The sequence below is a fragment of the Protopterus annectens genome, chromosome 1.part1 (genome assembly GCF_019279795.1).
Source record: "Protopterus annectens isolate FY-2018-M chromosome 1.part1, PAN1.0, whole genome shotgun sequence".
Classification (NCBI taxonomy): domain Eukaryota; kingdom Metazoa; phylum Chordata; order Ceratodontiformes; family Protopteridae; genus Protopterus; species Protopterus annectens.
In genome coordinates, this window is record NC_056726.1 from 551013254 (window position 1) to 551040425 (window position 27172).

At 36.8% G+C, this 27172-nt stretch overlaps 1 protein-coding gene across 1 annotated transcript in view; it reads left to right on the top strand.

The window, feature by feature from the left end:
- LOC122814860 (phospholipid-transporting ATPase ID-like) overlaps nucleotides 1-27172 on the top strand; it is a 2026011-nt gene that overhangs the window by 597572 nt on the left and 1401267 nt on the right. The window contains exon 2 of the mRNA XM_044087143.1: nucleotides 6190-6270. Coding sequence (XP_043943078.1) covers nucleotides 6228-6270 — 43 coding nt within the window. The 5' untranslated portion in view covers nucleotides 6190-6227. The remainder of the gene's footprint in view (nucleotides 1-6189; nucleotides 6271-27172) is intronic.

Here is a 27172-nt window from a genome sequence, read left to right on the forward strand (position 1 = left end):
GCATGCAAAACCTTAAGAAATGCCTGAAGTATGAATGAATAGGGATGTGATGACAAGCCTCTTTTAAGTCTAGTGTTACTAGGAAACTTGAAAGAGGAAGAAGAGGCAACAAGTTGTGAAGTGACATACTTTTGAATTTGGGCACTATCACAAAGAAGCTTAGGAAAGAAAGATCCAGAGCCAGTCTCCAAGAATTTTCTTTGTTTGGGACTTGGAATATCCTTGAATAAAACCCATTCCCCACCCAGGAAGGAAGAAATGGTTCTATCACTCCTTGGAATACCATGTGATAAGAATAGGTGGAAACAAAAGAGTCTGCTCTGTAGGATGAAGAATGACCCCCTTGAAAGGAGATATTTCCTCCCACTGCCATCTGTAACCTGTTGAATAATTTTCAGTTGTTTGTCTGAAACAATCTGTTGCCAAAGAGAAAAATGGAGATTCAGACTTTCCAGAAGAGAAAAAGCACCAAGGTAGGAGGGGGTCACAACTTCTCTTGAACAGTCATTCAGACTCCTTGGAGTGTCCTTGGTTTTTGGAGGTTGGAGACTTCTTTTTGAAATCTCCTTGTCAGTTCTTAAATGTCTGCTTACCTAAGTTGTGTTGAGGCTGTTTATTATGTTTTTTCTAAAAGTGGATGAAGTAAAATAAAAATCCCTTGGATAATTTGGAAAAGGAGGGCTGAAAAATCCTAGAGATTTCCTTGACCAGCATGCCCCTTTCGTCACACTGTTTGATCAACTCTGCAGCAGAGGGGACAAAAACTAAATCTCTTGTGACACCCCTGCCTTGGCCCAGCAATCAAGGAGCCTCAATCCTCTCCACTAACACCAGAGAGGGCATCTCATATAGGAGAAAGGATAACAAATACACACAGTAAAGTACAATTTCCCTTAAGTGCACACAGAGATCACAGTCAGTCTGGGGCTGGTTGCTCCCTTGCTCTCCATGTCCCGGACTATGGGATCTAGATCTCAGCCTAGCTGGCAAGCTAACCTCCAGTACCCTCTCTGTCTAACCAGTACTTCATTTCCCTGCCCAAGTAGCTGATACACACACACACACTTTCAGATAAGTATTTATACAACTTCACAGACACTCCTGGGAAAGGCTGACACAGATTCTCCAGCTGCGCCCCTTTACCCAGACTATACGGTAGTAATTACTGCCACCACCAGCTAATAATTACCAGCTACCCAAAGGCCCTTAAAAGGGTGTCCAATTATTACTGTGCAATATTATCCAATGTAACTAAGCAATCAAGATTTATTGGAAGGGCTTAGTACAGGATCACTTATAAGCATGCAATGTACTCTAGAGCTTAATTTATCTCTACATAAACCAGCCACAGTTGAAAGGTTTTAAAAATATTTAATAATAAATACTAAAAACACAAGACAATACTACTGCACTACAGTGCTATTCAAGAATTCAGCGATCACACAGAAACTTAAAATAATTCAGTAATACAGTTCTGGCATAACAGAAAAACACTTAGTGTAATCTTTTCTAATTCCTAGCTATTGCTACAAGAAAACATACTTCTAAAGTAACTTACTTACATAGAGCATAAGCAGTGCTGAGTTGGATGGCCAAGATCAAAATGCTTAATAATCTCTGGTTCTCACTGTTTAAATTGAAACTGCAGTTCTGCTAAACATTACATCATCTTTTATACCTTCCTGGTTCCCAGGCCACACAGAAACTGCATTTACATTATTTTAAACTTAGAGCAATAAAGGACATTCCACACGTAAATTCTGGTCATTAACTTTAGCCTTAAAACAATAGGCAGGAAGCCTTCATCTAGCCGGACTGGAGCCGACTTGTAAACATGAAAGGCAGTGATAAAATAATTTTAATTTCAAAGGAACAACAAGAAATGCTTGAGTTAGCTTTCTTTACAGCAGATGGCAATGTTGCTACATTGTTTTAAATTCAACATTTCACATTTACAAATAATAGAATTATCTGCACAATTCTATCTGGCTAGGCTGGCAGTCTTCACCCATCTCTACCAGTCTTCACATCTCTATCCAAGGAAGAATTTAAAATCTCATTTTTTACAGCATCTGAGAGGTTCTACAAATGCATCCAAGTAAGCCTCTTTAAAACAGTACCAGTGGCCATAGCCCTGGAAGAAGTATACACACTGCAAACAATAGAAGAAACTAAGTTATTTAAAGCAGATTTTTTCTTCATGTGAAGAAACTGTACATGAAACATTCCCATAACTTGTACAATATGTCAGAATAAAATTTAACATATCAGCGTGACAATTTAAAATTCTGAAATTGAAAGCTGCAGAAGTATCCATTTTTCCACACCTATCAATAATTTTCCCATCCTTATTAAAAAGAGTAAAACTAGAATCAGCAGTAGTGGAATCACCTAAGGCTGGGCCAGGTTTTGGAATAGTGCATAAAAATGTAAAAGATTGAGGAACTTCATGCATCCTATCTGCCTTTTTTGGCACATCTGGCTGACTATCCGGATAACTGCAGTCAGTAAGAAACATCTTCTAAAGCAGACAGAAGAGTAGGAATGGGTGTAGGTTGTGGAAATTCATTCTGTAACAACTCATAGTGTTTTCTGAGGGATTGAGAAACCTCAGTGTGTTCCCACTGAAAACACTGGGACATTCTAGCAATAGTGTCAGAGAAAGAGATCCTCCCCCCACAGGGAGAATCAGAAAGTTAACTCTTCTCTGAGTCTGAATCAGAAATCTGAGTAGTACAATACCCTGAATCTGTCCCTGCCTCTCCCTGTTCAGATTCAGAATCTTGAATCTCTTCAGGAAAGGAGGCATCCCTCTTTCTTTTACTAAAAAATACTCTACAAGAAGGATCAACAGCCTAAATTAAACCCTGAGCCAGTCCCATTAAAGTATTCCTATCCAAAGAAATTTGAGGAGTAGATACATGCTTGGTTTTCTTTTTATTTTTTCAGGAAAACTGGGACCATGTTACTAATGGCAGGCACTCCTTCCCCAGGGATAGACACAGCATTCTGACACAATAAGGAAACCTTCCTGTTCTCACTCCCAAGAGTGGCTCTCCATTGCCCACTGAGGGTTCCTCAAGAGCCTCAAAAGACATGTCTAACCCATGATCCATAGTGGCTGTAAGTGCTACATCAGTAGAATCTGGGGTAAAAGATGAGTGGTATGAGGTACAGCAAATGGCCATAGCAAGGTCACCCACCTAGCCTGCTATGGTGGCAAAGGCTGTTTGTTTAACTTTTTCTTTTTGTGGCTGGAACAAAGACCAAACATGGGACTGACAATCTGTTCATGGTCAAGCTGAAAATGGTGCCTCTGTTCTGGGGAAAACAAATAATAATTCCAATAAAACTACCAGTCCACAAAAGTTACTTTTTGATAGAAAAAAACACTGTAAAAAGCACTTTCAAACACTATTTCACCACACTGATGGAAAAATAAACACAATTTCACTTCAGAAAATATTTTATCAGTTAGTCAACCCTACTTTTATACTGACAAAAACAACTAGTGCTCAGTTTAAAAGTATGTTACAGTCTTGAGACTATCCATTAAAACACAACACTCCTTGTTTTAAAATAAATTTCCTGAAGAGGAATGCAATAAAACATCAATAAAAAATAAGAAAATGGAAGTTTTTCCCCAAAGGAAACTTAACTGCCCAGCTAAAGGAAAGCACAAGCTGTTGATCTTCAAAAGCCTCAAAGGTGCATAGTCCTCGGGGGCAGGAAAGCACTGAAGTGGTTTGCTTCCAGACTTGTCTTTTAGTCCACTCATCTCAAGCAGTTTGACAGTTTAGATGCATGGAAGGTGCCGTGAAGCTTTGGAAGCTGACTGGCTGTTATATCCTTGGTACGATATAACTCATTTAGCTATGGCTACTGCAGCAGTATTGATCAATATGAAGATCATTGAAGGGTCAGTCTTCCACAAGACCAATTGCATCTTATGTGGCACATGGCAGCTGTAAGTTAATGCAAAATAGTACACAGTTATGAATTTCTGGTGGGAGGAATTCAGTGAAAGCATGTTACATCTGTGTGCATGAAAAACAACCACAGTAAAGCCCAAGGGAGGAAAAGAACTGCACATTGCAGTTGCCTCTAGGATGACTCATGCAGTACAATGTAAAATATAATGGCAAGACCAGTAGGATTCTAGATATATAGCATGGGGACTGAATTTCATAGATGATGAAGTCATCTTTCTAGTGTACACAGAAAAGGTAATGTAACCTATGGACTACTCTGCCAATTTATGACAGCCCAATAAAGAAAAGATAATTAGACTGATAGGCATTATAAAAGACAGAATTACCAAAATATTGATAACAATGGAGAGAATGATGTATGAAAAAATAATCAGATAACTGGAAATGTGTTTTTAAAATACAGACAAAAAAGAGCCTTATGATGTTGACAAACTGCATTGTTGAAACATAGATGGTACAGGCAGAACTGAAGAAAAGTAATCCCTGATCTACGTCTAACTCTCAAACTAAGCTTCAAATACACAGTCATCCTACGGCAAATTAGAGAAATTATAGTACCACTTACCAGCCACTTATCTACTAATACTCATGACATCAACAGAGTTCTCGAAATTAGGTCTACACTACTGAGTAATGAGAAAATGCTTTCAAAAACCTAGAATCTTATCATCTCGGTGAAATACAACCTAGTGTGTCTCTTCTCTAAATACTGGGATGACCATGGTTACACATTCACTGAGGAACAAAAACTAAAGGCAATCAAAAACTCCATAGAATGTATTCCTTTTAAAAATCTTATATACACACAATTAATGATTAATAATAACATCTATTATACACCTACTGTCCTAAATACATTTGACCCTAATATCTCCCCATCCTGCCCATGCTGCTCCTATCCTCATGCTGACCTCATACATGTGTTATGGTTCTGCAGTCACACATATGAATTATGGTGCTCTCTTAAATCTCGCCTAGAAAAAATGGATTATTAGAAGTCCACACTGTGTTGGGAGCTTGCTATTTTACACATTTCCAATCTTAAACTACCTAAATTAAAACAACACATTTTAATTACACTATGCTCACTAGTTAAGCTATACATTATTAAAAACTGGCTAGATCGTACTAAACTCAGAAAGGATTTAGAGAGTTAGCACTTAAATACATATCAGCACAAAAGACTTATTAAAGGTCCTAGGAAAAGAGCATATTACCAGAAATTCTAGAAAATTCTACTTGACCAGATTTTAAAGGGTTAACCATAATGGAATGTTCCAATCTCCTTGATATTTGGAGGTTCAGGCTTTTTCATTAAGCTTCTGCCATGCTTAAGAATCAGTGGTAGCAATCTTGTAAATAGTGTACATAGTTTAGTCTGGTTATCATTTGTGTTCTCTCCTGTACCTCAAATGATACTGTTATTTTATACACTGTAGAATGATTTTGTAATTTGACAAGCATATTCAAAGTCATGTACAATGTTTTTTCACTCTGCTGTTGTTTTGATTTTAGCATAAAACAATAAACATTTTTATTTGAAAAAAGAAAAGAATTGAAGAAAAGTTATATTGCAGGGGAGAGGGAGTGTACAAGGCACTTAGAAGTGGAATAGTTCAAGAAAGACTTTAGGAAATATAATTTGGCAGTGAAGGTGGTTGTGTTTCCTTAAACAAATTCCCTGAAGCTGCAGTACAGTGTATGTCAATAAAAGAATTCACTAAGGCCTAGACTAGAAAACAAAAATTATCTTCAAGGTGGAAGAGAAAGAACAGGTATGTAAGCTGTAACACGCGGGCAGATGCACTCTGGTTAATATTGTAGTCTGCTTATACAAATATTTTCTCACGTCTAATTGTAAGTATTTCCCTGCCATACAATTTTCCTAGGAGAATGGGGTAACTAATGCACATTCTATATTTGGCTTATTCTAATTTTAAGTAAATTTTACTTTTGGAAACTAGCTGTATTTTCTATCATTAATGTGTGAAGGTGGCATGTGTTTGTGATGCCCAGCCTCTTTGGTGCTATTGCATAAATATAGTTACAGATGTTTACTCCATAAGTCTGTTTTTGTTTTTCCATAAAGGAAACATTTTATACACAGTTTATTCGGCAGTTAGCATCTAGTATAGTCAATTTCATATTATAAAGAATGCTTCTAATCGTTTATTTTCTTGTCTTATCTTTATTCCAGAAATTCCATGGATCTGTAGGCTACTGTAAGTAGTTGGAATGTCGCTGACCAATTTCCTGTGCAAAAAGAAAAGTTATAAAGGTAGGACTGCTTTATGGTTTTCCTGAATTAAGATTTCACAGATGGCAAGTCATTATTACAGTAAAAATGTCAGAAGCATTTTTAGCATCCAGAAAAGACAAACAAATGATGCAAGCAAAAATCAGTCGTTCAGTCAGATTCAAAACTTATAATTTTTATTGTTACTGTTACTACTTATTTATTATAAATTCTTGTTGGGTTACATTGAAAATGGATTTTCCACTTAAAACAATTTATGTATTTCCTTCTACTGTTCTTTTCCCGAATTCAAGATATTTTCCTTTTATTTTTTATTTTAACTTTAGGAAAGAAAAGTCATGAATCCGGTAGAATTATAAGACCATTTATAGAACTTGTCTTTAAAAATAGGCCTCAGAGAAAGAAATTTGTTTATAATGACAGAGCAGAGTTTTAAGAGCAGAAACTAGTTCTTCAAACAATACCAAATAAATTGGATAAACAAGATCTCCCTTCAAAGATGCAGTGCTAGTTTACATAAATAATTAATGGGTACTTATGGAACTGAACTAATAGTTATGAAATATTCTATTCATATGCTTCATTCCTGTCAAATTGATTATCATGTTATTTAAGGAAGGGATTAAATCCACTGGTGTCCACTCATTTAGGAACTACTCCTCAGGAAGAAATATAATAAACCAGAGTTTTACTGATTGCAGACTGCACTTCATTTTGTGTGTATAAATACCTAGTACTTGATATGGTCTCATGTTATTAATTGGTTTACATTGTTAATTGCATTATTTCACATAACTGTAATAGTAGCTGTATGTGTGCTAGAACTATGAGCTTCATCTTTAGAGTCCCAATTATTTCTTGGTTCAGTGACAAGTCAGACGAATATATCAGCCATTTCATCATTCGATGCAACAATGTAGTCTCATGATTGTAAAGGATCCATCTGATTTCAAGATTTAGTCAATCTAGTAAGATAATTCAATAACTATTTCTACATATTCTGAAGAGACCAAGGTGACAGCTGCAATTATTCTGAAACAAATTTCTGTTTAACCCCATAGATAACAAACTAAAACAAAACTCTCTGCAGGTGACCAGAGTGTCAAGCATGCAATGTAGAAAAAATGCTCAGAGATCAGAATGAAAAGGGAAACTTAAATAATAACTGTTTAGCACTTTTGTCATCACAGGTATAAAAGACTTCTTCAAAAGACATTAAGAGAAAATAAAACTGTAGTTGGTTAAAACATCTTTTCTGAGAGCAAATCACAGGATTGCTCAAGTGAAAAGAAAAATAATATGGCAAAAATGAAAGAAATTAAATGAAAGAAAAAAAAAAGATAATTTTCATTAACTTCTTAGTGAAAGCAGACCTGATTATATGCAAACCCCGTCTATACAACACCCAAAATACATATAGGACCGCCCCTTACCTAACCTATTCAGCTTAATAGAAAGAAAGTCACCCCCCCAAAAAAAATAAATCTGCAAAAAGTAAAACATAATGCAAACTACACTAAGAATATAGGTAGAGTTAATTCACATACAAGTAATTATTTGTATGTAATTAATAATATGATACAATCTGTTAAGTGGATGTGTGCTACACTCCTCTTGTATTGGGAAAATAAATATTCATTTGTGTAAACACCTCTTCACTAATGTATCTGCCATGATTACCATGCAGATACCTTTGTTTAGCACTGCTGAGAACCTTTTAATGATATATGGCATGTTCCATGAACTGGTGCTTCATACAGGGCTACCCCTTGAAAACAGCCATTGGCCAATTGGGAGCACCTGGGCATCAATTTTAATAAACACTACATAAATGGAGATGAGCATAAGGCCAGCCGTATAGCTCAGTTGGATCTATTTGGCCCAATGCAGTCCTACTCACACAAGGGGCATCACACTAGGTACTGCATAGTATTGGAGACACATACAAAATTAGGGGAGGGATAAGTAAAACCTTAAAGACTGAAAAAGTAAATGGTTGGACTGGATTGGGAAGGAGTTTTGGGGGAGTGCATTTTAGAAAGTTGAACAAATCCTGTGGGTTTTGCATGTTCTGTTTACACTCATGTGAGTTTCCTTAAGTTATTCTGGTTTCCTCCCCCTCCCAAAACATGCTGCTTAGAGACTACTCTAAATTATTTCTGTATGTAAACTTTACTCCTCCCCTTGCGGCCTGGGTTATACCTGCAAATGATCTCTTCCCTTGAACAGTTTAGCAGTTAATTAAATAAATAAAATAAACTTTCAGACATAGTTATAAATGGTTTCTGAGCAATATCATTTTATGGAGATGCCTGATTTATGTATTTATTTATTTATTTATTTATTTGTTTGTTTGTTTGTTTTTCACTTGTTGACCAGGTTACTCTAACTGAGCTAGTGGGCTCTTTCAGGGGAGATGTCAAATCATATTTATACTATTAAGGGAAGCTTAACCAGGCCATTGGGGAACTTCCCCTACTCTTTTTTAAGCTGCTAAGTGGCACCAGAGGGCTTCTACAGTAGTAAGCAAGAGGCCTGAGGGAAACAGCAGCATGAAGGAGGAGAGAACAGCTATGGAGAGTTTGGAGGTGGAAAGTGAGAATTTGGAGAAAAAAAAAAGTTCATTATGGAGCTTCAAAATGTAAAAAAAGATTGCTGTGTGGTGGATGCAACAAATGAGCAGGATTTAGTTGTCTCCTTGGAGAAAGAGGTAAACGCATCTGTGGAGGTAGAACAGATATCATAACTGGCATCAAATGGACTTGCAGATGATGTTCTGTTAAAAATATTCAAGCAGAATGACCCAGGTGACAGTTCTTATGTTTCCTGGGGTAAAATTGCTGATAACTTAAAGAAATGTAGAGGATATGGAAAAGGAACCAGGTGAAGTGGCAGCTGAAAATGCAACCAGAAGGACTTATTCAGGAGTGACAGAAGACAAGAAAGAAGCAACAAACTAAGAAGGAGTCTGTTTATTTGCCAGCAGATAATGGAGTAACTAAAATGTTTGCAGCATTAAGGAAATATAACATGGAACTTAGGAAATGAATGTATTCTGGAGTGTCTGTGTTGTGTAAAAAACAGTGAAAATACTAGATGTAACATTGGTAAGGATGAGAAGGTTAACTATTGTAGGTGTGAGGTGGAGAGAACATGCTTATTAAATTATAGCATTGCATGCATACGTAACTAGCAAGGAAAGAGAGAATTTATTTCATACAGGTTCTCTGGTTCGATCCACTGCTGGGGTGTCTTCTGTGTGGAGTCTGCATGTCCTCCCTGTGGCCGCGTGGGTTTCCTCCGGGTGCTCCAGTTTCCTCCCACATCACAAAGACATGCTGTAGGTGGATTGGACCCTCTAAATTGGCCCTAGGTGTGAGTGCGTGCATGTGTGTGCCTTCTGTGGAAGGTTGGACGCCAGGCTGGCAACTCGACACTGTAAAACTCCACTGCCAATCATGAGCGGACAGGTGATCCTCTGTGGCGACCCCTAACCGGGAAAAGCCGAAAGCAGAAGAAGAAGATAAGACTATGTGTTGATTAACATGAAAATTATAAATGCAGGGGATTTTAACTGTGATTTAAGGGAAAATGTAAAAGGAAAGGGAAAGATGTTAAAACATACAGAAAGTGATAAAGTGTGGTACATTAGCTGTGTGGAACAAAAGTCAATGAACTTATAGAGGGGAGCATTTGTATCTGAAATTTATTAATTTTTTATCATTGAAAGGCTTAGAGATAGCAGACGGTGGTACATTTGTGAAGAGTTATTCAAACCGTTTAGCAATACAGATGGAGGTGATGAAGGAAAGGGGGAGTATTAAAATAGGATGTGAAATAAAAAGAATAAATGAGAAATAATGGGAAGAAACTGGAGAGTGGGAAGTACTGTAGTTATGGAAGGATCATATAACCATGAACTTCTACAAAAAATGTTTTGAATGTTGAACTGAATTTAATAAGATGCATAAAAAGTGTTTTTTTCAATGGCAGGGTGATGTAAGAAAGAAAAAGAAAGGGGAGTATGGGAAATGTATAGAAATGTATTAGAGAATTTAGAGAATAATAAAAGAAAGTATTCTGATGTGGAAAAAAATATGCGAAAGAAATCAAGAAAAGATAAGGCATTACTGTTTAGGCAGAGATATTTACAAAGGAGAAAGGATGAGGTATTTACATATGTGGGTAATAATAGTAAAAGGTGAATATTAATATAATGAGGGAAATGAAAGATGTAAAAGGACAGGTAACAGAAAAGGAAAAATGAATATTGTAGTACAGCATGTGGAAATATGTATAAGAGTATAAAGAAGGAAAAGATGCAGTGGTGCAGCGGTATCGTTGTCACCTCACAGCAAGAGGTTCTTTTGTTCGATTCTCAGCTGGAGTGCCTTCTGTGTGAAATCTGCATGTCCTCCTTGTGTTCATGTGGGTTTCCTGGTGGTGCTCCAGTTTCCTGCCACATTACAAAGACATGCTCTGGAGCATTTCTCCCTGGGCCTCCGCTGAAAATTGGCTTTGTTCCAAATTGGACTTTCCCGGTAAACAAATGACAAGTAAATAAATAAAGAAGACAGAATTGAAAGTAAAAAAAAAATCCAGAAAAAGTTAATGAAGAATTTGAAAAAGAAAATTACTGTTCGTGAACTGGTTGAAGTACTTAGGGAAATATGCGTTGATTCAGTATCAGGCTCAGACACTGTAGGATATGGAATGCATAACAAATTAATGTATTGGCAAACAGAGTATTTTGTAAATGTACTGAATGAATGGTTGAAGGAAGAGTGTGTTTATGAAGGTTTATGTAGTGTGGTACATTAAAATTTATGTGGAACAGAGATTAGAAGAATGAAATAAAAATTGTAGACTCATCCCATTAAATAACACAGATTATAAAATTTTCATGAGAATAATACAGAGGAGAACAGAAGGAAGGATGAGGGATCGTATGGAATAATGTATATATGGTATAAAAGGGAAGGGATTTTGTGATGCCCCTGCACTGGCCCAGTAATCGAGGAGCCTCAATCCTCACCACTGGCAACAGTGGGGGATGTACACACTGGGACGATGACAAGTAAACACACAGTAAAGTACAATTTCCCTTAAGACCACATTCAGTCTGAGGCTTGTTTCTCCCTCTTTCTCCAGATCCCCAGTAAGATTTCCCACTGACACAGCTATAGGGTTGAGATCTCAGCTGAGTGACCAAGCCAAAACCTCCAGCACCCTCTCTATCTAACCAGTGCTTCATGTCCCTGCCCAAGTAGCTGACACACACACACACACACCCTTTGAGGTTTGATTTATATACAAACACACATACTCACCTGGGAAAGGCTGGCACAGGTTTACTAATTATGCTCCTTTTTGCCCAAACTATAAGGTAGTTTCCACTGCCACCAACCACTACTTATTAGCTACTGTAAGGCCCTTAACAAAGGGTGTCCAATCTTACTGTATAATATTACTAGTAATCCAAATGGTAGTCTGACCAAGAACAAGACTATTTAGGAGTTGCCTGTAAAGTGTCACCAAATACATATACAAGTACTCTAAGAGTTTAAATATGCCTCACAAATATCAGCCACAAAGACAGGTTTAAATATATTTTATAATAATAAAGAACAAAAAAATCTTTATTTATTTATTTATTTATTTGCAGTTTGTTAACCGGGAAAGTCCATTCAGCCAGAATGAGCCCTTTTTCAAGAGAGGCCAGGGAAGAAAAGCTCCATGTACATACATACAGAAACAATGCCAGCAAGAGTCACATCAAAATTACTACAGGATATTGCAAAAATAAAATTCAGCAGATGTTATTAAAAACATTTTTACATGACATAAAAATAACAGAACTGTAAAGTATGCCCAAGTTATAGGTTTTTGGTCCATTAAGCATTAAGATTTCTGGGAGGTAGATAGCCTATAATATTTAAAGTGAAAAGAAAGAAGAGGGAGCGTAAGAAGATGTAGGAGTCAGGAGAAGCAGGACGAAAAGGATGTATGAGTGTTAGGTAGAGTTTTGAGAAGGTATACTTGATGGCAGTGCAAGTATAACATAGAGGTTAGGAGGGGTGGGAGCAGGAGCACTCAACAATACTCAGTAAATCAACACAGTAACTTCAGAGTTCAAAATCACAGGAAATATTTAAAACAGCATTGCAAGACAGTCTCAGACAAATACAGAAAGCATCTAAACTAATCTTTATTATATTCCTATCTGAATCTAAAAAGAGTTGCTATGCCCTAGAAACCTAGTTACAGCAAGCCAAGTGCAGATGTGATGATGAGTGGATGTTTTCTTAGGTCCAAGACAAAAGACAAAATGCCCACTCTCTCTCTGACAGAGTTCTTAAATTAATATCAAATAGTACTACTGGGTTAGCTTGGATGACATCACTTTTTGTCACCTGACTTCAGTTCCCAGGCTAAACCCCCTTTTGACAGAAACTAACAGAATTAACATCTCTGTGTAAAAGAATACATATCCCTCAGATGTTTTCTCAGAGCTGTGCAGCTGCTAGGAAGTCATAAAGCAATAAAGCACTTCTGCATCTCAAATCTAGTAATTACTTCTCTTCCAAGACAGTACAAAAACTTTTAGCTCTAGACATTGTGTCTGCTACTGAACTGAAACTGAGAGATAACATATTATGTTTATGGCCCAGCTATAAAGTAACTTAACCTCAACTATTAAGTTTTGCAAGTTAATCTTCTATGATCCAGCAGGGTACACTGTGGCTATATCTTTGAAGCTCAGTACCGTACAAACCCTGTTCAACACATACCTTTGTATCAGCAGTTTAATATACACATGACATACAGTTCTAATAAATATAATTATTTACAAAATTCCAGATAGCTGTGCTGGTACTATTTCCTTGTGTCACACTTCTATATAAATCATATCAATATTCACAAATGACATAGAATTATTTACAAAATTCCAGATAGCTAGGCTGGCAGTATTGCTCTATGTCACAGATGTCACGAATTGTTATTTGTTATGAGAGAAATTGTGGATGATATTATAAGTAAAAGGGATGATGCGAAACTTATTGCAGGTGATATTAGCAAGGCATTTGATAAAGTAGGACACAATGTTTTGTGAGATGTTATGGAGAAGTATGGGATAGGTGACAGGATTAGGAGAGAGTATATGTCAGCATATCAAAATAATAGAGTGAGATTGTTAGTGAATGGGTGGCTGAGTAAAGGAATATGCATGAAGTATGGTATAAGACATAGATGCCACAAGTGGAATATTGTTTGCATTGGTAATGATTGCTATAGTGAGTGAAATAGCTTATAAAATGAAATATACTAGACATGTGATACAGAAGGAGGTGGTGATTCCACTAGTTTTAACATAAGCAGATGTTATAGTAGTAGTTGCTAAAAACAAAATATCAATGAAGAATGTTTTGGTTTGTCTGAATGGATGTTTAAAAGAAGAGAGAATGACCTTGCATAAAGATAAAAGCTAGGGTTTAAAAGATAGGATATGAAAAATCCACCTTTTTGTGGTAAACAGCTATCTTACATATTGCTACAACTAATCTTCCCCAAATTCTAAACCACATTCTCATCACTATGTGTGCCCTCATTAAATTCTACATCACTAAGAACTGGATTGATAAATCCATAATCTCATGGGAAGATTTTCGAAATCTTGCTATTAAATTCATAACCTCCCATAAACTGGCAATCACTTTTATAAAATAAAAGGAATACTACCAAAAATAATGGGGATACTTGCTGGACTTAATTCTAAAGAATTAAAAGCCGACATCAGTCCAGCCCAATCTTATAAACTCCTGTAGTAAGTTATCACAACAACAGTTTAGTCTAATCTTTCCAGTAATTCAACACGTTATCATTTACAATCTATCTAGAATTAACAGGAAGTCTGCTTACTTCACCTGCATGTGCTAATATGATACACTCCCACTTTCATCTTCTTTTTCTTGCTATGAAAATTTAACCCAGTAGATGTGACTTCTACTCTATGTAGTGTACACAGTTCTAAGTATTTTACTTTTTTGTACTAATAGTTATTATTTTTTTTTTGTTTGTTTTTTCTTAAACTCCTTATAATTATGGTTATATCCATTGGTGCTAATTGTATTTTTGTCTTTCTTCTTGTTGGTTGCATATCTTAAAACTAAATAAAAAGTTTTTTTGAAAAATAAAAAAGATAAAAGCTAGTGTTTGGGTGATGTGGCGATAACATGGGGTGTGTGTTTTCCAATGAATGAAGTGTCTTCCCTACAAACTTAATTTGGGAGAATTATGTAGTTATGATGAAATGGGAGGGTTTGTTCAATGAAATGAAAGAAACATGTCTTCTGTGGAGGACGTTTACATCAGCATTCAGGAAAAACACTTATCTTGTGAAGTCTGTATTAATAGGAAAAATATCACATTTGTCAAATGTTTATATGACTCAGAAAAATATGAAAAGGAAATTATGCAAGTTGGTGATCAAGTAAAGGAGGAGGATTGTGAGGGCAGTGCCAAGGATCAAATGGTGGAAGTTGAAAAAGGATGATTGTGAGGTGGAGTTCAGGGAAGAGTTAAGACAGGTACTGGGGGGCAGTGAAGAGTTACTGAATAGCTGGGTAACTACAGCCGAGCTGGTAAGGGAGACAGCTAGAAAGGTGCTTGGTGTGACATCTGGACAGATGAAGGAGGACAAGGAGACCTGGTGGTGAAACAAGGAACTACAGGTGAGTATGCAGAGAAAGAGGTTGACAAAGAAGTGGGATTGTCATAGAGATGAAGAAAGTAGACAGGAGTATAAGGAGATGAGGCATATAGCAAAGAGAGAGGTGGTGAAGTCCAAAGATAAGGCATATGGAACATTGTATGAAAGGTTGGACACTAAGGATGGAGAAAAGGACCTGTTGGCTAGACAGAGGGACTGAGCTGGAAAAGATGTGCATCAAGATCATAGGATCATAGGAAGGTACTAGGCTATTGGCCCTGAGGCCCTTATAAGCCTAGCCAAGAGTTTAGCCAATGTTTAGACAAGTCAGCACCCAAAGCCCCTGTCCAGCAGGGACACAGTTGGAATCCCAGGGGTGTATTTTCTGTTTCCCATGCAGTTATCTAAGTTGCGCTTAAAAAAGGATAATGTGGTATGCTGCTTGATGTGGAGAGGGAGTCTATTCCACAGATGGGGAATCTCTGGGATACAAATCTGTCCCACCAACAAACGTATTGATGTCACAGACCAGGTTGAGGTTGCACGTGCAGGTTACTCGAGTGGAGCTTGACTTGTGGATATGCAGCAGTCCCATCAAGGCGGGGTCTGGGATTGGTTTGTATGCCAGACAGAGGCCACCTCTGAGGAGTCTGTATGAAACTGAGTTGAGGGAGAGGGCTTTAATCTATCTGTGTAGGGTAGATGTTTTAGGCCCTAGATTCTCCTGGTGAGGAACCTTGTGGGTGATAAAAGATAATGAGGGAAATGTACTCCCAAGCAAGGAGAGTGTGTTGAGCATATGGAAAGAGTACTTTGAGGGGCTCATGAATGAAGAGAATGAGAGAGACAGATGACTGGATGATGTGGAGATAGTGAATCAAGAACTGCAATGGATTAGCAAGGAGGAAGTAAGGACACCTATGAAGAGGATGAAGAATGGAAAGGCTGTTGGTCTGTATGACATACCTGTGGAAGCCTAGATTTGTTTAGGAGAGATGGCAGTGGAGTTTTCAACCAGATTGTTTAATGAAATCTTGGAAAATAAGAGGATGAAGTGTTTTGGTACCAATTTTTAAGAATAAAGGTGATGTGCAGAGCTGTAGTAGCTATAGAGGGATAAAATTGATCAGTCACAGAATAAGGTTATGGGAGAAAGTAGTGCAAGGTAGGTTAAGAAGGGAGGTGATGATTAGTGAGCAGCAGTATGGTTTCATGCTGGGAAAGAGCACTACAGATGTGATGTTTGCTGTGAGTGTGTTGATGGAGAAGTATACAGAAAGTCAGTAGGTGTTGCATTGTGTCTTTGCAGACTTAGAGAAAGCATATGACAGGGTGCCTAGAGAGGAGTTGTGGTATTGCATGAAGAAATTGGGAGAGGCAGAGAAATATGTAAGAGTGACACAGGATATGTATGATGGTAGTGTGACAGTGTTGAGGTCTGCGGTAGGAGTGATGGATGAGTTCAAGGTGGAAGTGGGATTACATCAAGGATGAGCTCTGCTCCCTTTCTTATTTTCAATGGTGATGGACAAGTTAACATTCGAAGACAGGAGTCCCCATGGACTATGATGTTTGTGGATGACATTGTGATCTGCAGTGAGAGTAGGGAACAGGTTGCGGAGACCCTGGAGAGGTGGAGATATGTTCTAGAGAGGAGAGGAATGAAGGTCAGCAAAACTAACTCAAAATATATGTGTGTGAATGAGAGGGAGGACAGAGGAATGGTAAGGATGCAGGGAGTAGATCTGGCGAAAGTGGATGAGTTTAAATACTTGGGATAGACAGTTCAGAGTAATGGTGAGTGTGGAAGAGAGGTGAAGAGAGTACAGGCAGGGTGGAGTGGGTGGAGAGGAGTGTCAGGAGTGATTTGTGACAGACAGGTACTAGTAAGAATGAAAGGGAAGGTCTACAAGATGGTAGTGAGACTAGCTATGTTGTATGGGTTGGAGATGTTGGCACTGATGAAAAGACAGGAGTCAGAGATGGATGTGGTAGACTTAAAGATGTTAAGATTTGCACTGGGTGTGACGAGGATGGACAGGATTAGAAATTAGTATATTAGAGGGTCAGCTCAGGTTGGATAGTTTAGAGACAAAGCCAGAGAGGTGAGATTTCATTGGTTTGAACATGTGCTGAGGAAGGATGCTGAGTATATTGTGAGAAGGTTGCTAAGGATGGAGCTGCCAGGTAAGAGGAAAAGAGGAAGGCCTAAGATAAGGTTTATGGATGTGATGAGAGAGGACATGCAGGTGATTGGTGTGACAAGGCAAGATGCAGAGGACAGGAAGAAATGGAAACAGATGATCTGCTGTGGTGACTCCTAATGGGAACAGCCAAAAGTAGAAGCAGAAGATTTTCTTTCATTTTGGATTAAAGATAAAGCCCATTGAAAACAGAAGATGAAGGGGGATTGAGGTTAGTAAATCCAGTTGCTTATTTTGCTTCTTTAAATTTGCATAGAGCATTACAGTAGGACAGGTAAAGGAAGAGAATGGGAAATTAATAGTGAGAATATTTAAATGTGAGTACAAATAGTTCTGGGAGATGATGCGAGAAAGAAAATGAGAAAGAATATTTAAATGAAAAAATTAAAAACTATCAGGAAAGAAGAGTAACATGGAAAATAAACTGATAATATAGACAAAGATAGAAGGATGTGATGTAATACCGTGATTAAACAATATTATTATTATTATTATTATGTAAATGTGTGGGAAGATTTATCAGAAGAAATGATTAAAGCCATTCAAGTAAAGAAAAAGTGGTGTACCAAGATAGTAGAGTGGCAGGATTTTCTGTGGAGACTGGTAATAAATAAGTTACAAGTAAATGGGAATATGCCACATTAAAAGAAACTTGAAAAAGTGTGTTTGCTTTGTGGGGAGAAACAGACAACAGAGCATTTTTTGAAATGTAAAAAAGTGGTGAAATAGTGGAAAAGTTGTGTGAAGAAAATGTTTTGAGAGTATTAATGACATAAACAATAAATATATGAATATGATTAATGGTGACCACTTACATTGAGAGCAGCTGTTTTGGAATCTGGTCCTTGTTGAAAGCCTGTTTATGGACAGGCCTTAGACTGAAATAAGTCACTTACACTGAGAGCAACTCTTGTGGAATCATAACGGTTTTACGCGGAGTGCAACTATTTTGGAATATGGCCCATAATATATTCTGAAAAATTAGAATGTGGTTGTGGAAGGAGTGGGGATTAACTGTAGAAGAATAACAATGAGGGTGCTATAAGAAAAATGATAAATAGCAAAAAAAATAGAAATGTGTATATATGTGCCTGTGAATATGTGCATTTTGTAAATATGTAAATAGTTATGTTGTGTAAAATAAAGGGCCACTACTCTTTCTGATAGGTACCATTGGATCTTTTACATCCACCTGAGCTACCACCAACTCAAGTAGATGACACCTTGGTTTAGCATCTCTTCTCAAGGACAGCACACTCAGGATTGAAGCACCCTCACCCATGCTGTACTGCAGTGTCAGCAGTTTGAATATTAACCCTGGAGGGGTAATAGAATCTGCAGCCTTCTGATCTTCCAGCACCAAAGATGATAGGGATACCTGACTGTGGTTATGATTAATGTTATTGTAATTGTTATTATTTACCATTCTGAGGAAGTTTAGCAGTTTTATGTGGTGTTAGAAACACATTAACTGCAACAATGTATGACAATTAACTGGGCTATGGACTCCAAAAATGCCTTCCAAGTGCAAGAAGTGATTGATAACCCATGTAAGGAAAAAAAGTATAATATGAGAATGTATTAATGGAGTTCAGAAAATATTCATTGTGTATTTTTTTGGACATTGTTTCCCAACAACCCTCAGACTAATTTCTCTTGCACTTCTTGTCGTCTGAGGACATTTATCACTGAAAACAAGAGCTGGGGACTGTGACGAGTTTACTTCAGAGTAGCCTGGTCTGTTTGGTGTAATTTGCAGCAGCAACAAAGGATGCGGTGTGTGTAGAATACTTAATTTACCAAGATAGGTTGATTGTCTACCTCTGTTTTTAACAATTTCTTGAGAAAATATTAGCTAACAAATGAAATATTATTTTAATATACTGTAAGAGCGTGTATTCCTGAAAACTAATCTGAAATAATCTGAAGTACAGGAGTGCAGTGGTGATGTGATACTGATGTTTACCTGCTCTTGTTTCACTCCCCTGGGTAAGCAAACAAATAGACAAGCAAACAAACAAGCCACTATGATTGTGAGAAAAGTCCCCAGGACTCATAACCTCTTTAGGATTTGTTTCTTTTTCTTTCTTACATCACCCTGCCATTGAAAAAAACACTTTTTATGCATGTTATTAAATTCAGTTCAACATTCAGAACAGTTTTTGTAGAAGTTCATGGTTATATGATCCTTCCATAACTACAGTACTTCCCACTCTCCAGTTTCTTCCCATGATTTCTTATTTATTCTTTTTATTTCACATCCTATTTTAATACTCCCCATTTCCTTCATCACCTCCATCTGTATTGCTAAACGGTTTGAATAGCTCTTCACAAATGTACGACCGTCTGCTATCTCTAAGCCTTTCAATAATAAAAAATAATCAATTTCAGATACAAATGCTCCCCTCTATAAGTTCATTGATTTTTGTTCCACACAGCTAATGTACCACACTTTATCACTTTCTGTATGTTTTAACATCTTTCCCTTTCCTTTTACATCTTCCCTTAAATCACAGTTAAAATAAGCTAATAATAACACTCCTAATGGGGGATCAAATAGTTCCAGCTTATGCATAAGGCACCTCGGAAGTGATACCATTAAACAAATCCAAACATCACTTGCTGCTTACTACATGCTCTATGTTGCATAACAAAAACCTAAATAGTGGAAAGAACACATCAGAGAGACAGTGAAGTGTGTATTGTAGCATCTGACGCCCTGTGTGGCTGTAACATGCTGTCATTTTCTATTTATTCATTTTCATAACCCTTCCATTTTCTGTCACTTTCATCTTTATTAACTTGAGTAACTCTAGCCCTGTCATAAGACATGTCACTGTTGGATACATAATATGTCACTCTACTTTCCTCAATTAGGCAATCTATTCTTCAGTGGCAACAGACACTTTATTTGTAGATGAAACAATGAAATATAAAGTTGTTTGCTAGTAGCAACATTTCCACTGGTTACAGGTCCCTTTAATGTGTAATTATTTAGATGACTTTTACTTCTGCAGAGATTTTGCATATTTACTGATACTGGTGGATTGTAATGACAGGAGTTTGAGTGGTCTTTTATGGTTGAAATTTTCTGAAATGGGTAGTTTTGTCATTATTGGTTGATATGTTTTATTTCATTGCTTACTAGAAGACTGTACAAAACTACAAATTTAAAACACATTCTAACAAGTGCTGCTGTATTATACAAGGAATATCATTTAATACAATCAGGAAGGTGAATCAAAGATCTCATACATGTATTTATGGCCTTAAAAAGTGTAAAGGAGACTATGGTTTGAAAACAGCCCAGAGGTAAGCTTAGTCCTCCACTGGCCAGATGCAAAATAAATGTGGGTTTTCATGCCCTTTCAGAGAATGTGCGTTTCAAGGGCAGAGAAGTTTACTGCTCATGCTAAGTCTATTTTCATTGTGAGACTGTATTGTTTGATCTTTCAACCTCTTAGGACAAGGATCAGGAGAAAGAGTGTGAAAGGCTCAAAATCATGGCCAAATCTTAAGCTTTACTCTTGTTACCAAAGCAATGGATGAAGGTAAAACAGTTTCATACCACATTATCCTGACCTGGCCATGCCTTTTCACACAATCCCCTACTCGGGTGTAGTACAAAAGATGAATAATGTAGGAGCAAACACTTGTATCACTAGCTGGATTGCCAACTTGCTCACAGGATGCAGGCGATCAAAATAGGGGAAGTTACCTCTAGAAAGAGACCAGTCACCAATGGAGTCCCCCAGGGTTCAGTGCTGAGATTTTTTCTGTTTGGCATATACATTTCAAAAGTAAAAGAAAATACCAAAGGGCTTTGGCAGACTAAGGTTGAGATGACTGCAAGCTAGGAGCAGTTACTGAATTTCCAAATGACTTAACCATCATTTAGGAAGGTTTGTCCAAAACAGTAACTGGTACCAGAATCATGAATTGAAGCTAAACTCCAAAAAAATACATTAGCATATCCTTTGGGAAGTCATCTACTCCAGGGAACTGCCAAATTGACAATACCCCCTGAGAGCTCACCCAGTTGTTTGGCATTTGGGAACTTGTGTGTGCAGTGACCTAACTTTTGATCAACATGTGCCCAGAGTCATAAAAAAGTATTTCTATATTGCACAGCTTATAATAAACAAATTGATTGTGACAAGATCTAGAGATATTGTCCCCATTTATAAAGCCCTCATTAGGTCAATCATTTTGTATAATGCTCACTTTGGTATGTATCTGTCCAGACCAATGCAACAATTGGAATAACCGCATAGATACTTTACTAAAAGGATACAAGTCCTAAACTACATGTCTTGCATGGACTACCTCAAAGATTTATCACTATACTTGGTATCCTACAGATTGCTTAGAGGTGACCTGTGTCTGGCATACAAGGCATACTCTGACCTAATACTGATGGACCTACTTAACATCAACAAGTCAAATGGCATCAGAAATACTCAGTCCAGATACCTAAACTGAATGTTGTAGAGAGATGGATATATATCAAAGAGGCTACCACTGTTCTAAAAACAAGCTCAAACACAAAAAATACTGAAAGTAATCCAATGGTTTAATAAAGCGCTTTTCGTCACCTTCAATAAGGCAACTTCTTCAGATTACATTTCTAAAAAAACAAGTTCCATTTAAATAGCATAAGTGATCACATGATCAAGCTCAAAAGAAAAAATATATATTACTACACAACAAATAGTGCATATATAAAACTTTCAACAACCTTTAAAATACTTTATAAAATATCAAAACAAATAATTTCCGTACCACTCCAACAACAAATGTCATCTCCTAATATTAAAACCATATTGTAACAAAAATTTATCTACTCAAACCTTTTAATTTTAGCAGACACATTATGTTACAAAACACATTGAGGCCAGGTTCAAAAAAGGCATTTAATCTAATTTGCCATGCAAATTCACGCTCTTCTAGAAGCAAGTTTATAGGGCCACCACGAATATCTTGCTGTATTTGATCTATGGCCCTAAAGGTAAATTTATGTCCCTCATTTAACATACTGTGTTTAGCAAGAGCATTGTCCATTTTATTGGTACCTATTGCATAAATGTGTTCGTAAATTCTATCTCGGAGCCTTCACTCCGTTTTTCCTATGTAGAATGCTTTGCAAGATGTACACATAGCAACATAGACAACCATTTTAGAATTACAATGCAATTTGTGTTTTAGTTCATATTTTCTTTCATTGATGGCAAATGTTCTACCTGTAGCTATAAACTTACACATGCTGCAACAGCCACAAATGGACATGCCAGCAAATCTATGGGCACCCCCATTATTTTTTGTCTCAAGCATACTTTTTAAATTCAGTCCTCTCCTAAAGATGATCTTTGGAACACTACCTAATTTGTCTGATAGTGTTTTATCCTGTTTAATAAGTTCCCAATTCTTGTGTAAAATAATCCTAATTAACAAACTGTCCATACTGAATGTAGTAGTAAAACTACACTCAAATGTGTTAGTCACGTTGTTACTCATTACCTTGTTGCATTCCAAGTTAAATATATTGTCACTGAATGTCGTCTCCCGAGATACGCTCAAAGTCGTCTCCTCAAGTTCACTTACAACTTCTCTTCTGTCCAAAATAGGGGTAATTGTCCCATTAATTCTTTTAATGTAAACTTCATTAAAAGTTGTTTCAATGAGAGTCAGGGGGTACCCTCTTTGTTGGAACATTTCACTGAGTAAATTACATTCTTCTAAGAATTCAGTTTCAAGTGAAACCATTCTAGCGGCCCTTATCAATTGGCCCTTTATCATTGAACGCTTCTGTGACAATGGATGGAAACTAGTAAAGTGCAAGAATGAGTTGCAGTTCGTGTCTTTTCTAAATATCCTTGAGATGTATCTATTATTTACAAAATCTTTGATAATCTGACATCCAAATAGTCAATGCAGGACAATTGAAAATTAAATGTAAATTTTTAAAAATCACTTGTATTGTTTAAGTACTTAACCAAATTCTTTGCTAAGTCTATATCACCTCGGTACAAAATAAAAATATCATCGAGGAAACGTGTGTAGTATATAATATTTGTCATGTGGAAAGCATTGTTGAACACAAAATGTTTCTCCCAATATATCATAACAATGTTGGCGAAGCTCCCACCGCAGGGTGAGCCCATGGCTACACCCCGCTTCTGTATGCACAACTCATTTTGGAATGAAAAATAATTATTGGTGAGAATAATGTCCAACAACACTTCCACAAGGTGAATTTCCTGACTAGATGCTCCCTTACTATAAAGGAATAAACACACCCATTCATCATCATCAAAATCCAGACTATTCATATTTTGTAAAAAAGCCCAAGAGTCTTTACAAACTTGTGGTTCAGATGTTAAATACTTTTTCAAGATGCTGTCAACCACTTTGGTGCAAGGGTATGTTATAGAACCACGGCCATCTATCAATGGCCTCATAGGTGGATTGTTCAAGTCCTTATGGATTTTCGGAATTACAAATAATATAGGGATTTTTGGCCATGCCATGGTCATATAATTGTGTAGGTTGACGTCAATTTTAGATTCTATAAACAAATCATTTATGTTGCCTTTAATACGATTATAGGCTGTATTCACTTTGTTAATTGATTTCTTAGTATAGGCATCACTACTTAATAATGCCTGTACTCTTTCTGAATAATCAATTATGTCAAATATGGCCAAGCCTCCCCCCTTGTCTGGCTTAATCCCTCTAACTTTCATTGACTTCAATGTTTGTAAAGCCAAAGATTCTTCCTGTGTAGTGTTTACTTCAACCATTCTACTATTAAAAAAATTCCTTTGGTCATTAGCAAAATATCTTAGATCTAATTCCATTATAGTTTCAAAGATATTTAACATTGGGTGTAATGGAGGGTTAAAAACACTTGGAACCCTAAATAGGGAACCTGTTCCACCAACATTACCAAACAAAGTTGTCAAGTTAATTTTCTGTTCTAGAACAGACTATCCATTCAAGTAAAACAAAGCTCATCCCTGTCCATATTCAAATGCAACTTGGATCTAAGGATGGGTAATAGAAAATGTACTCCAGGATTGTCCCTCATGCCACTAATGGATAGAGACAGTTACTAAATGCTGCATCCCTTACATGGGTCCCTTCAAATTATTTATGGTATAATCAGTTATTCTCACTAGGGCTAATATACAATTACCAGCCATGAGATAGATAAGACCAATCAGGAAATGTTAATTCAAGCACCAAAGGGAAATTGACTAAGCTTAAAATGTCCTCCAAGTGAACCTATGTTGTGGTAGTAAATAATTTAAAAAAATTGCCCTTTTTAGATCACTAAGTGCCCCCCCCCCCAGCCTTCAACAGCTTACAGCGCCACTGCATGGAACAGACTATAAAATTACATTAAAGCAAGCACTAGTTTAGGTACTTTCAAGAACAGCCTGGACACTTATAATGGGAACAGCTGTTCTGGTATATTGGCAGTCTAGCAGGGAATTAATGTCTGTGCTTGAAATGCTTCTGTGTTGCTATTCCTCGTTTTTTCTCCCACCCCTATAATCTTTATCAGATGGCACAATGACTTCTACTCATCAAGTCAGGTAATTTATTTTTTTTAGTTCTTTGCTTTAGTACATTTTGCTAAATTTGGGTTAACATGGAGGGTACTGACCACCATAATCCAAGATAATGGACACATCAATCTAAAACTGGAATGTAAGTTTCTCCTGATAAGCCCAGTGACTCCTGTGAAACTCACCTAAATCATAGTTTCATTCAGCATTGGATCATGGTCAAGGTAATGGATCACCCCCCACCCCGCCACACACACACATACGCAGCTATTCTGTGTCCCATTACATGGCTATCTCTCCCCAATGACCATAAACTCGGTTCAACATGCCAGTCTGCATATTATTTTCTTCTTTACTTCTACAATGATTACAACTATTTGAATTTAATTTTAATTTTATAAATCAAACACCAACATTCATTTACTAAACAAAACAATATAGTCTCACAATGAAACAGATATAGCACAAGCAACAGTAAACTTCACTGCATTGAATCTCGCATTCATTGAAAATGGATCTGGCCAGTGGTGGATTAAGTGTACTTTGGGGCTGTTTTCAAACCATGGACCCCCTGGGCACGTTTTAGGACCATGCATAACCGCATACATTCTTTGATTCAGCTTGCCTGATTGTATTAAATTATATTCCTTGTTTAATACAGCAGCACTTGTTAAAATGTGTTTTAAATTTGTAGATTTGAACATTTTTTGCAGTAAGCAGTGAAACAAAATGTATGAACCAATAATGACTAAACTACCCATTTCATAACATTTCAATCATAAGAGGCCACTCAAACTGCTGTCGTTATAATCCACTGTTATCAGTCAATATGTACATTCTCTGCAGAAGTAAAAGTCACATGTATAATTCCACATTAAAGAGAACTGTTACTAATGCAGGGGTTGGTGCTGGCAAACCACTTTGCATTTCAGTATTTCATTTAAAAATGCAGTGCCTGCTGCCCTCAAAGTATAAATTGTCAATGTTACATTAAAAAAAAAATGGTGTGCTGGTGATATGCAGTAGGGAATGACCAGCAAAGCAACAACGGACTCATAGTTATTAAGCGCCTCATTCAAAGAACAACACACTCAGGAGAGGAGCATTATAAATGAACCAAACTGCATTTCTCTCTGCTGTCATCTGATTGATCTGCCACTCAAAGTCTCAGACATGGATGTTTGAAAACTGTGAGAGGAACATCCTAATTAAAGGGTTTCTGGGGCTGACCACTGACCAGTCAGCAACAAAAATGACTTATAAGGCTTCTGGGTGTGTTTTGTTTACAGAAGGGAGCAAACTGAGCCAACAACAGCAACAATTACTTGGAAGGATTTTGTTTTTATTTTTAGAGCAAAGTGCCCCCCAGCCAACATGTGCCCTAGGGAGCTGTAGGTCACCTACTGCTGGATCTGGCTCTGGTTTCATCAAGTTTTTCATGAAAGCTTTCATGGATCCTTGAGTCCAAAATATTTGTATTGAAGATCTTTTTTTCTGAGCTGTACCATCCTCTGAGTTCTTCTAATGCCTTTTATACATGATTCAATGACATAGTGAGACCAAATCCAGGAGTCCTAACTGATTTGTATGGGACATACACAGTGATGATATTACACAGTAACAACAGTGGGCCTAGATTTGTTAATGTACACACACACACACACACACACATACACACACACACACACACACACACACACACACACACACACACACACACACACACACACACACATTGGCATTAATAATAGATCAGTATTACATAATGTTGCTACTTGTGGGAGGGACAAACAGTTACCTCCACCACTTGTTTAAACCTCTTCATGAATGAAATTACTGTACAGTTACACAACTTATTGTGCGTTATTAGTTAAATATTCAGTACTAACGCACTTAAGTGTAATATTTATTTATTTATAAATAAATATTGCATTTAAGCAGTATACATTTCAACAAGTTGTAATTAACTTGCACATAGAGGATTAGCATACAGAGTGTTAGAATATTATTTTTTAGGATTACTGGAGAAACAGAATGAATTCTTTGAAAACAATCTTATCATAGTTAAGTTTAGAAAGTGCTGCTTACATGTAATCTGTCATTATGTTTTATTTTTGTTTCCAAAGAAAAAAATAATTATAAGCAAATAAACCATGGAAAATAAAAAGTGATATGCAATACAAAATAAATAATAAGGGGGTGACTGAGTAAAACAAGAGTTACTCATTTTATGCATTCGTTGGTATGATATAGACCCAGTCAGACCACCCTGGTAAACAAATGTCAAATAAATAAATAAATATGTGACTTAAGATATATGTGTGTGGGTATATATATATATATATATATATCTGTTGTGTATAGTTATACTTTAAGGTTTATAGCCTTCTAATGTTAAGTCTGTGTTAAACTTGTTTATGTGTGTACATGTGTGTTTA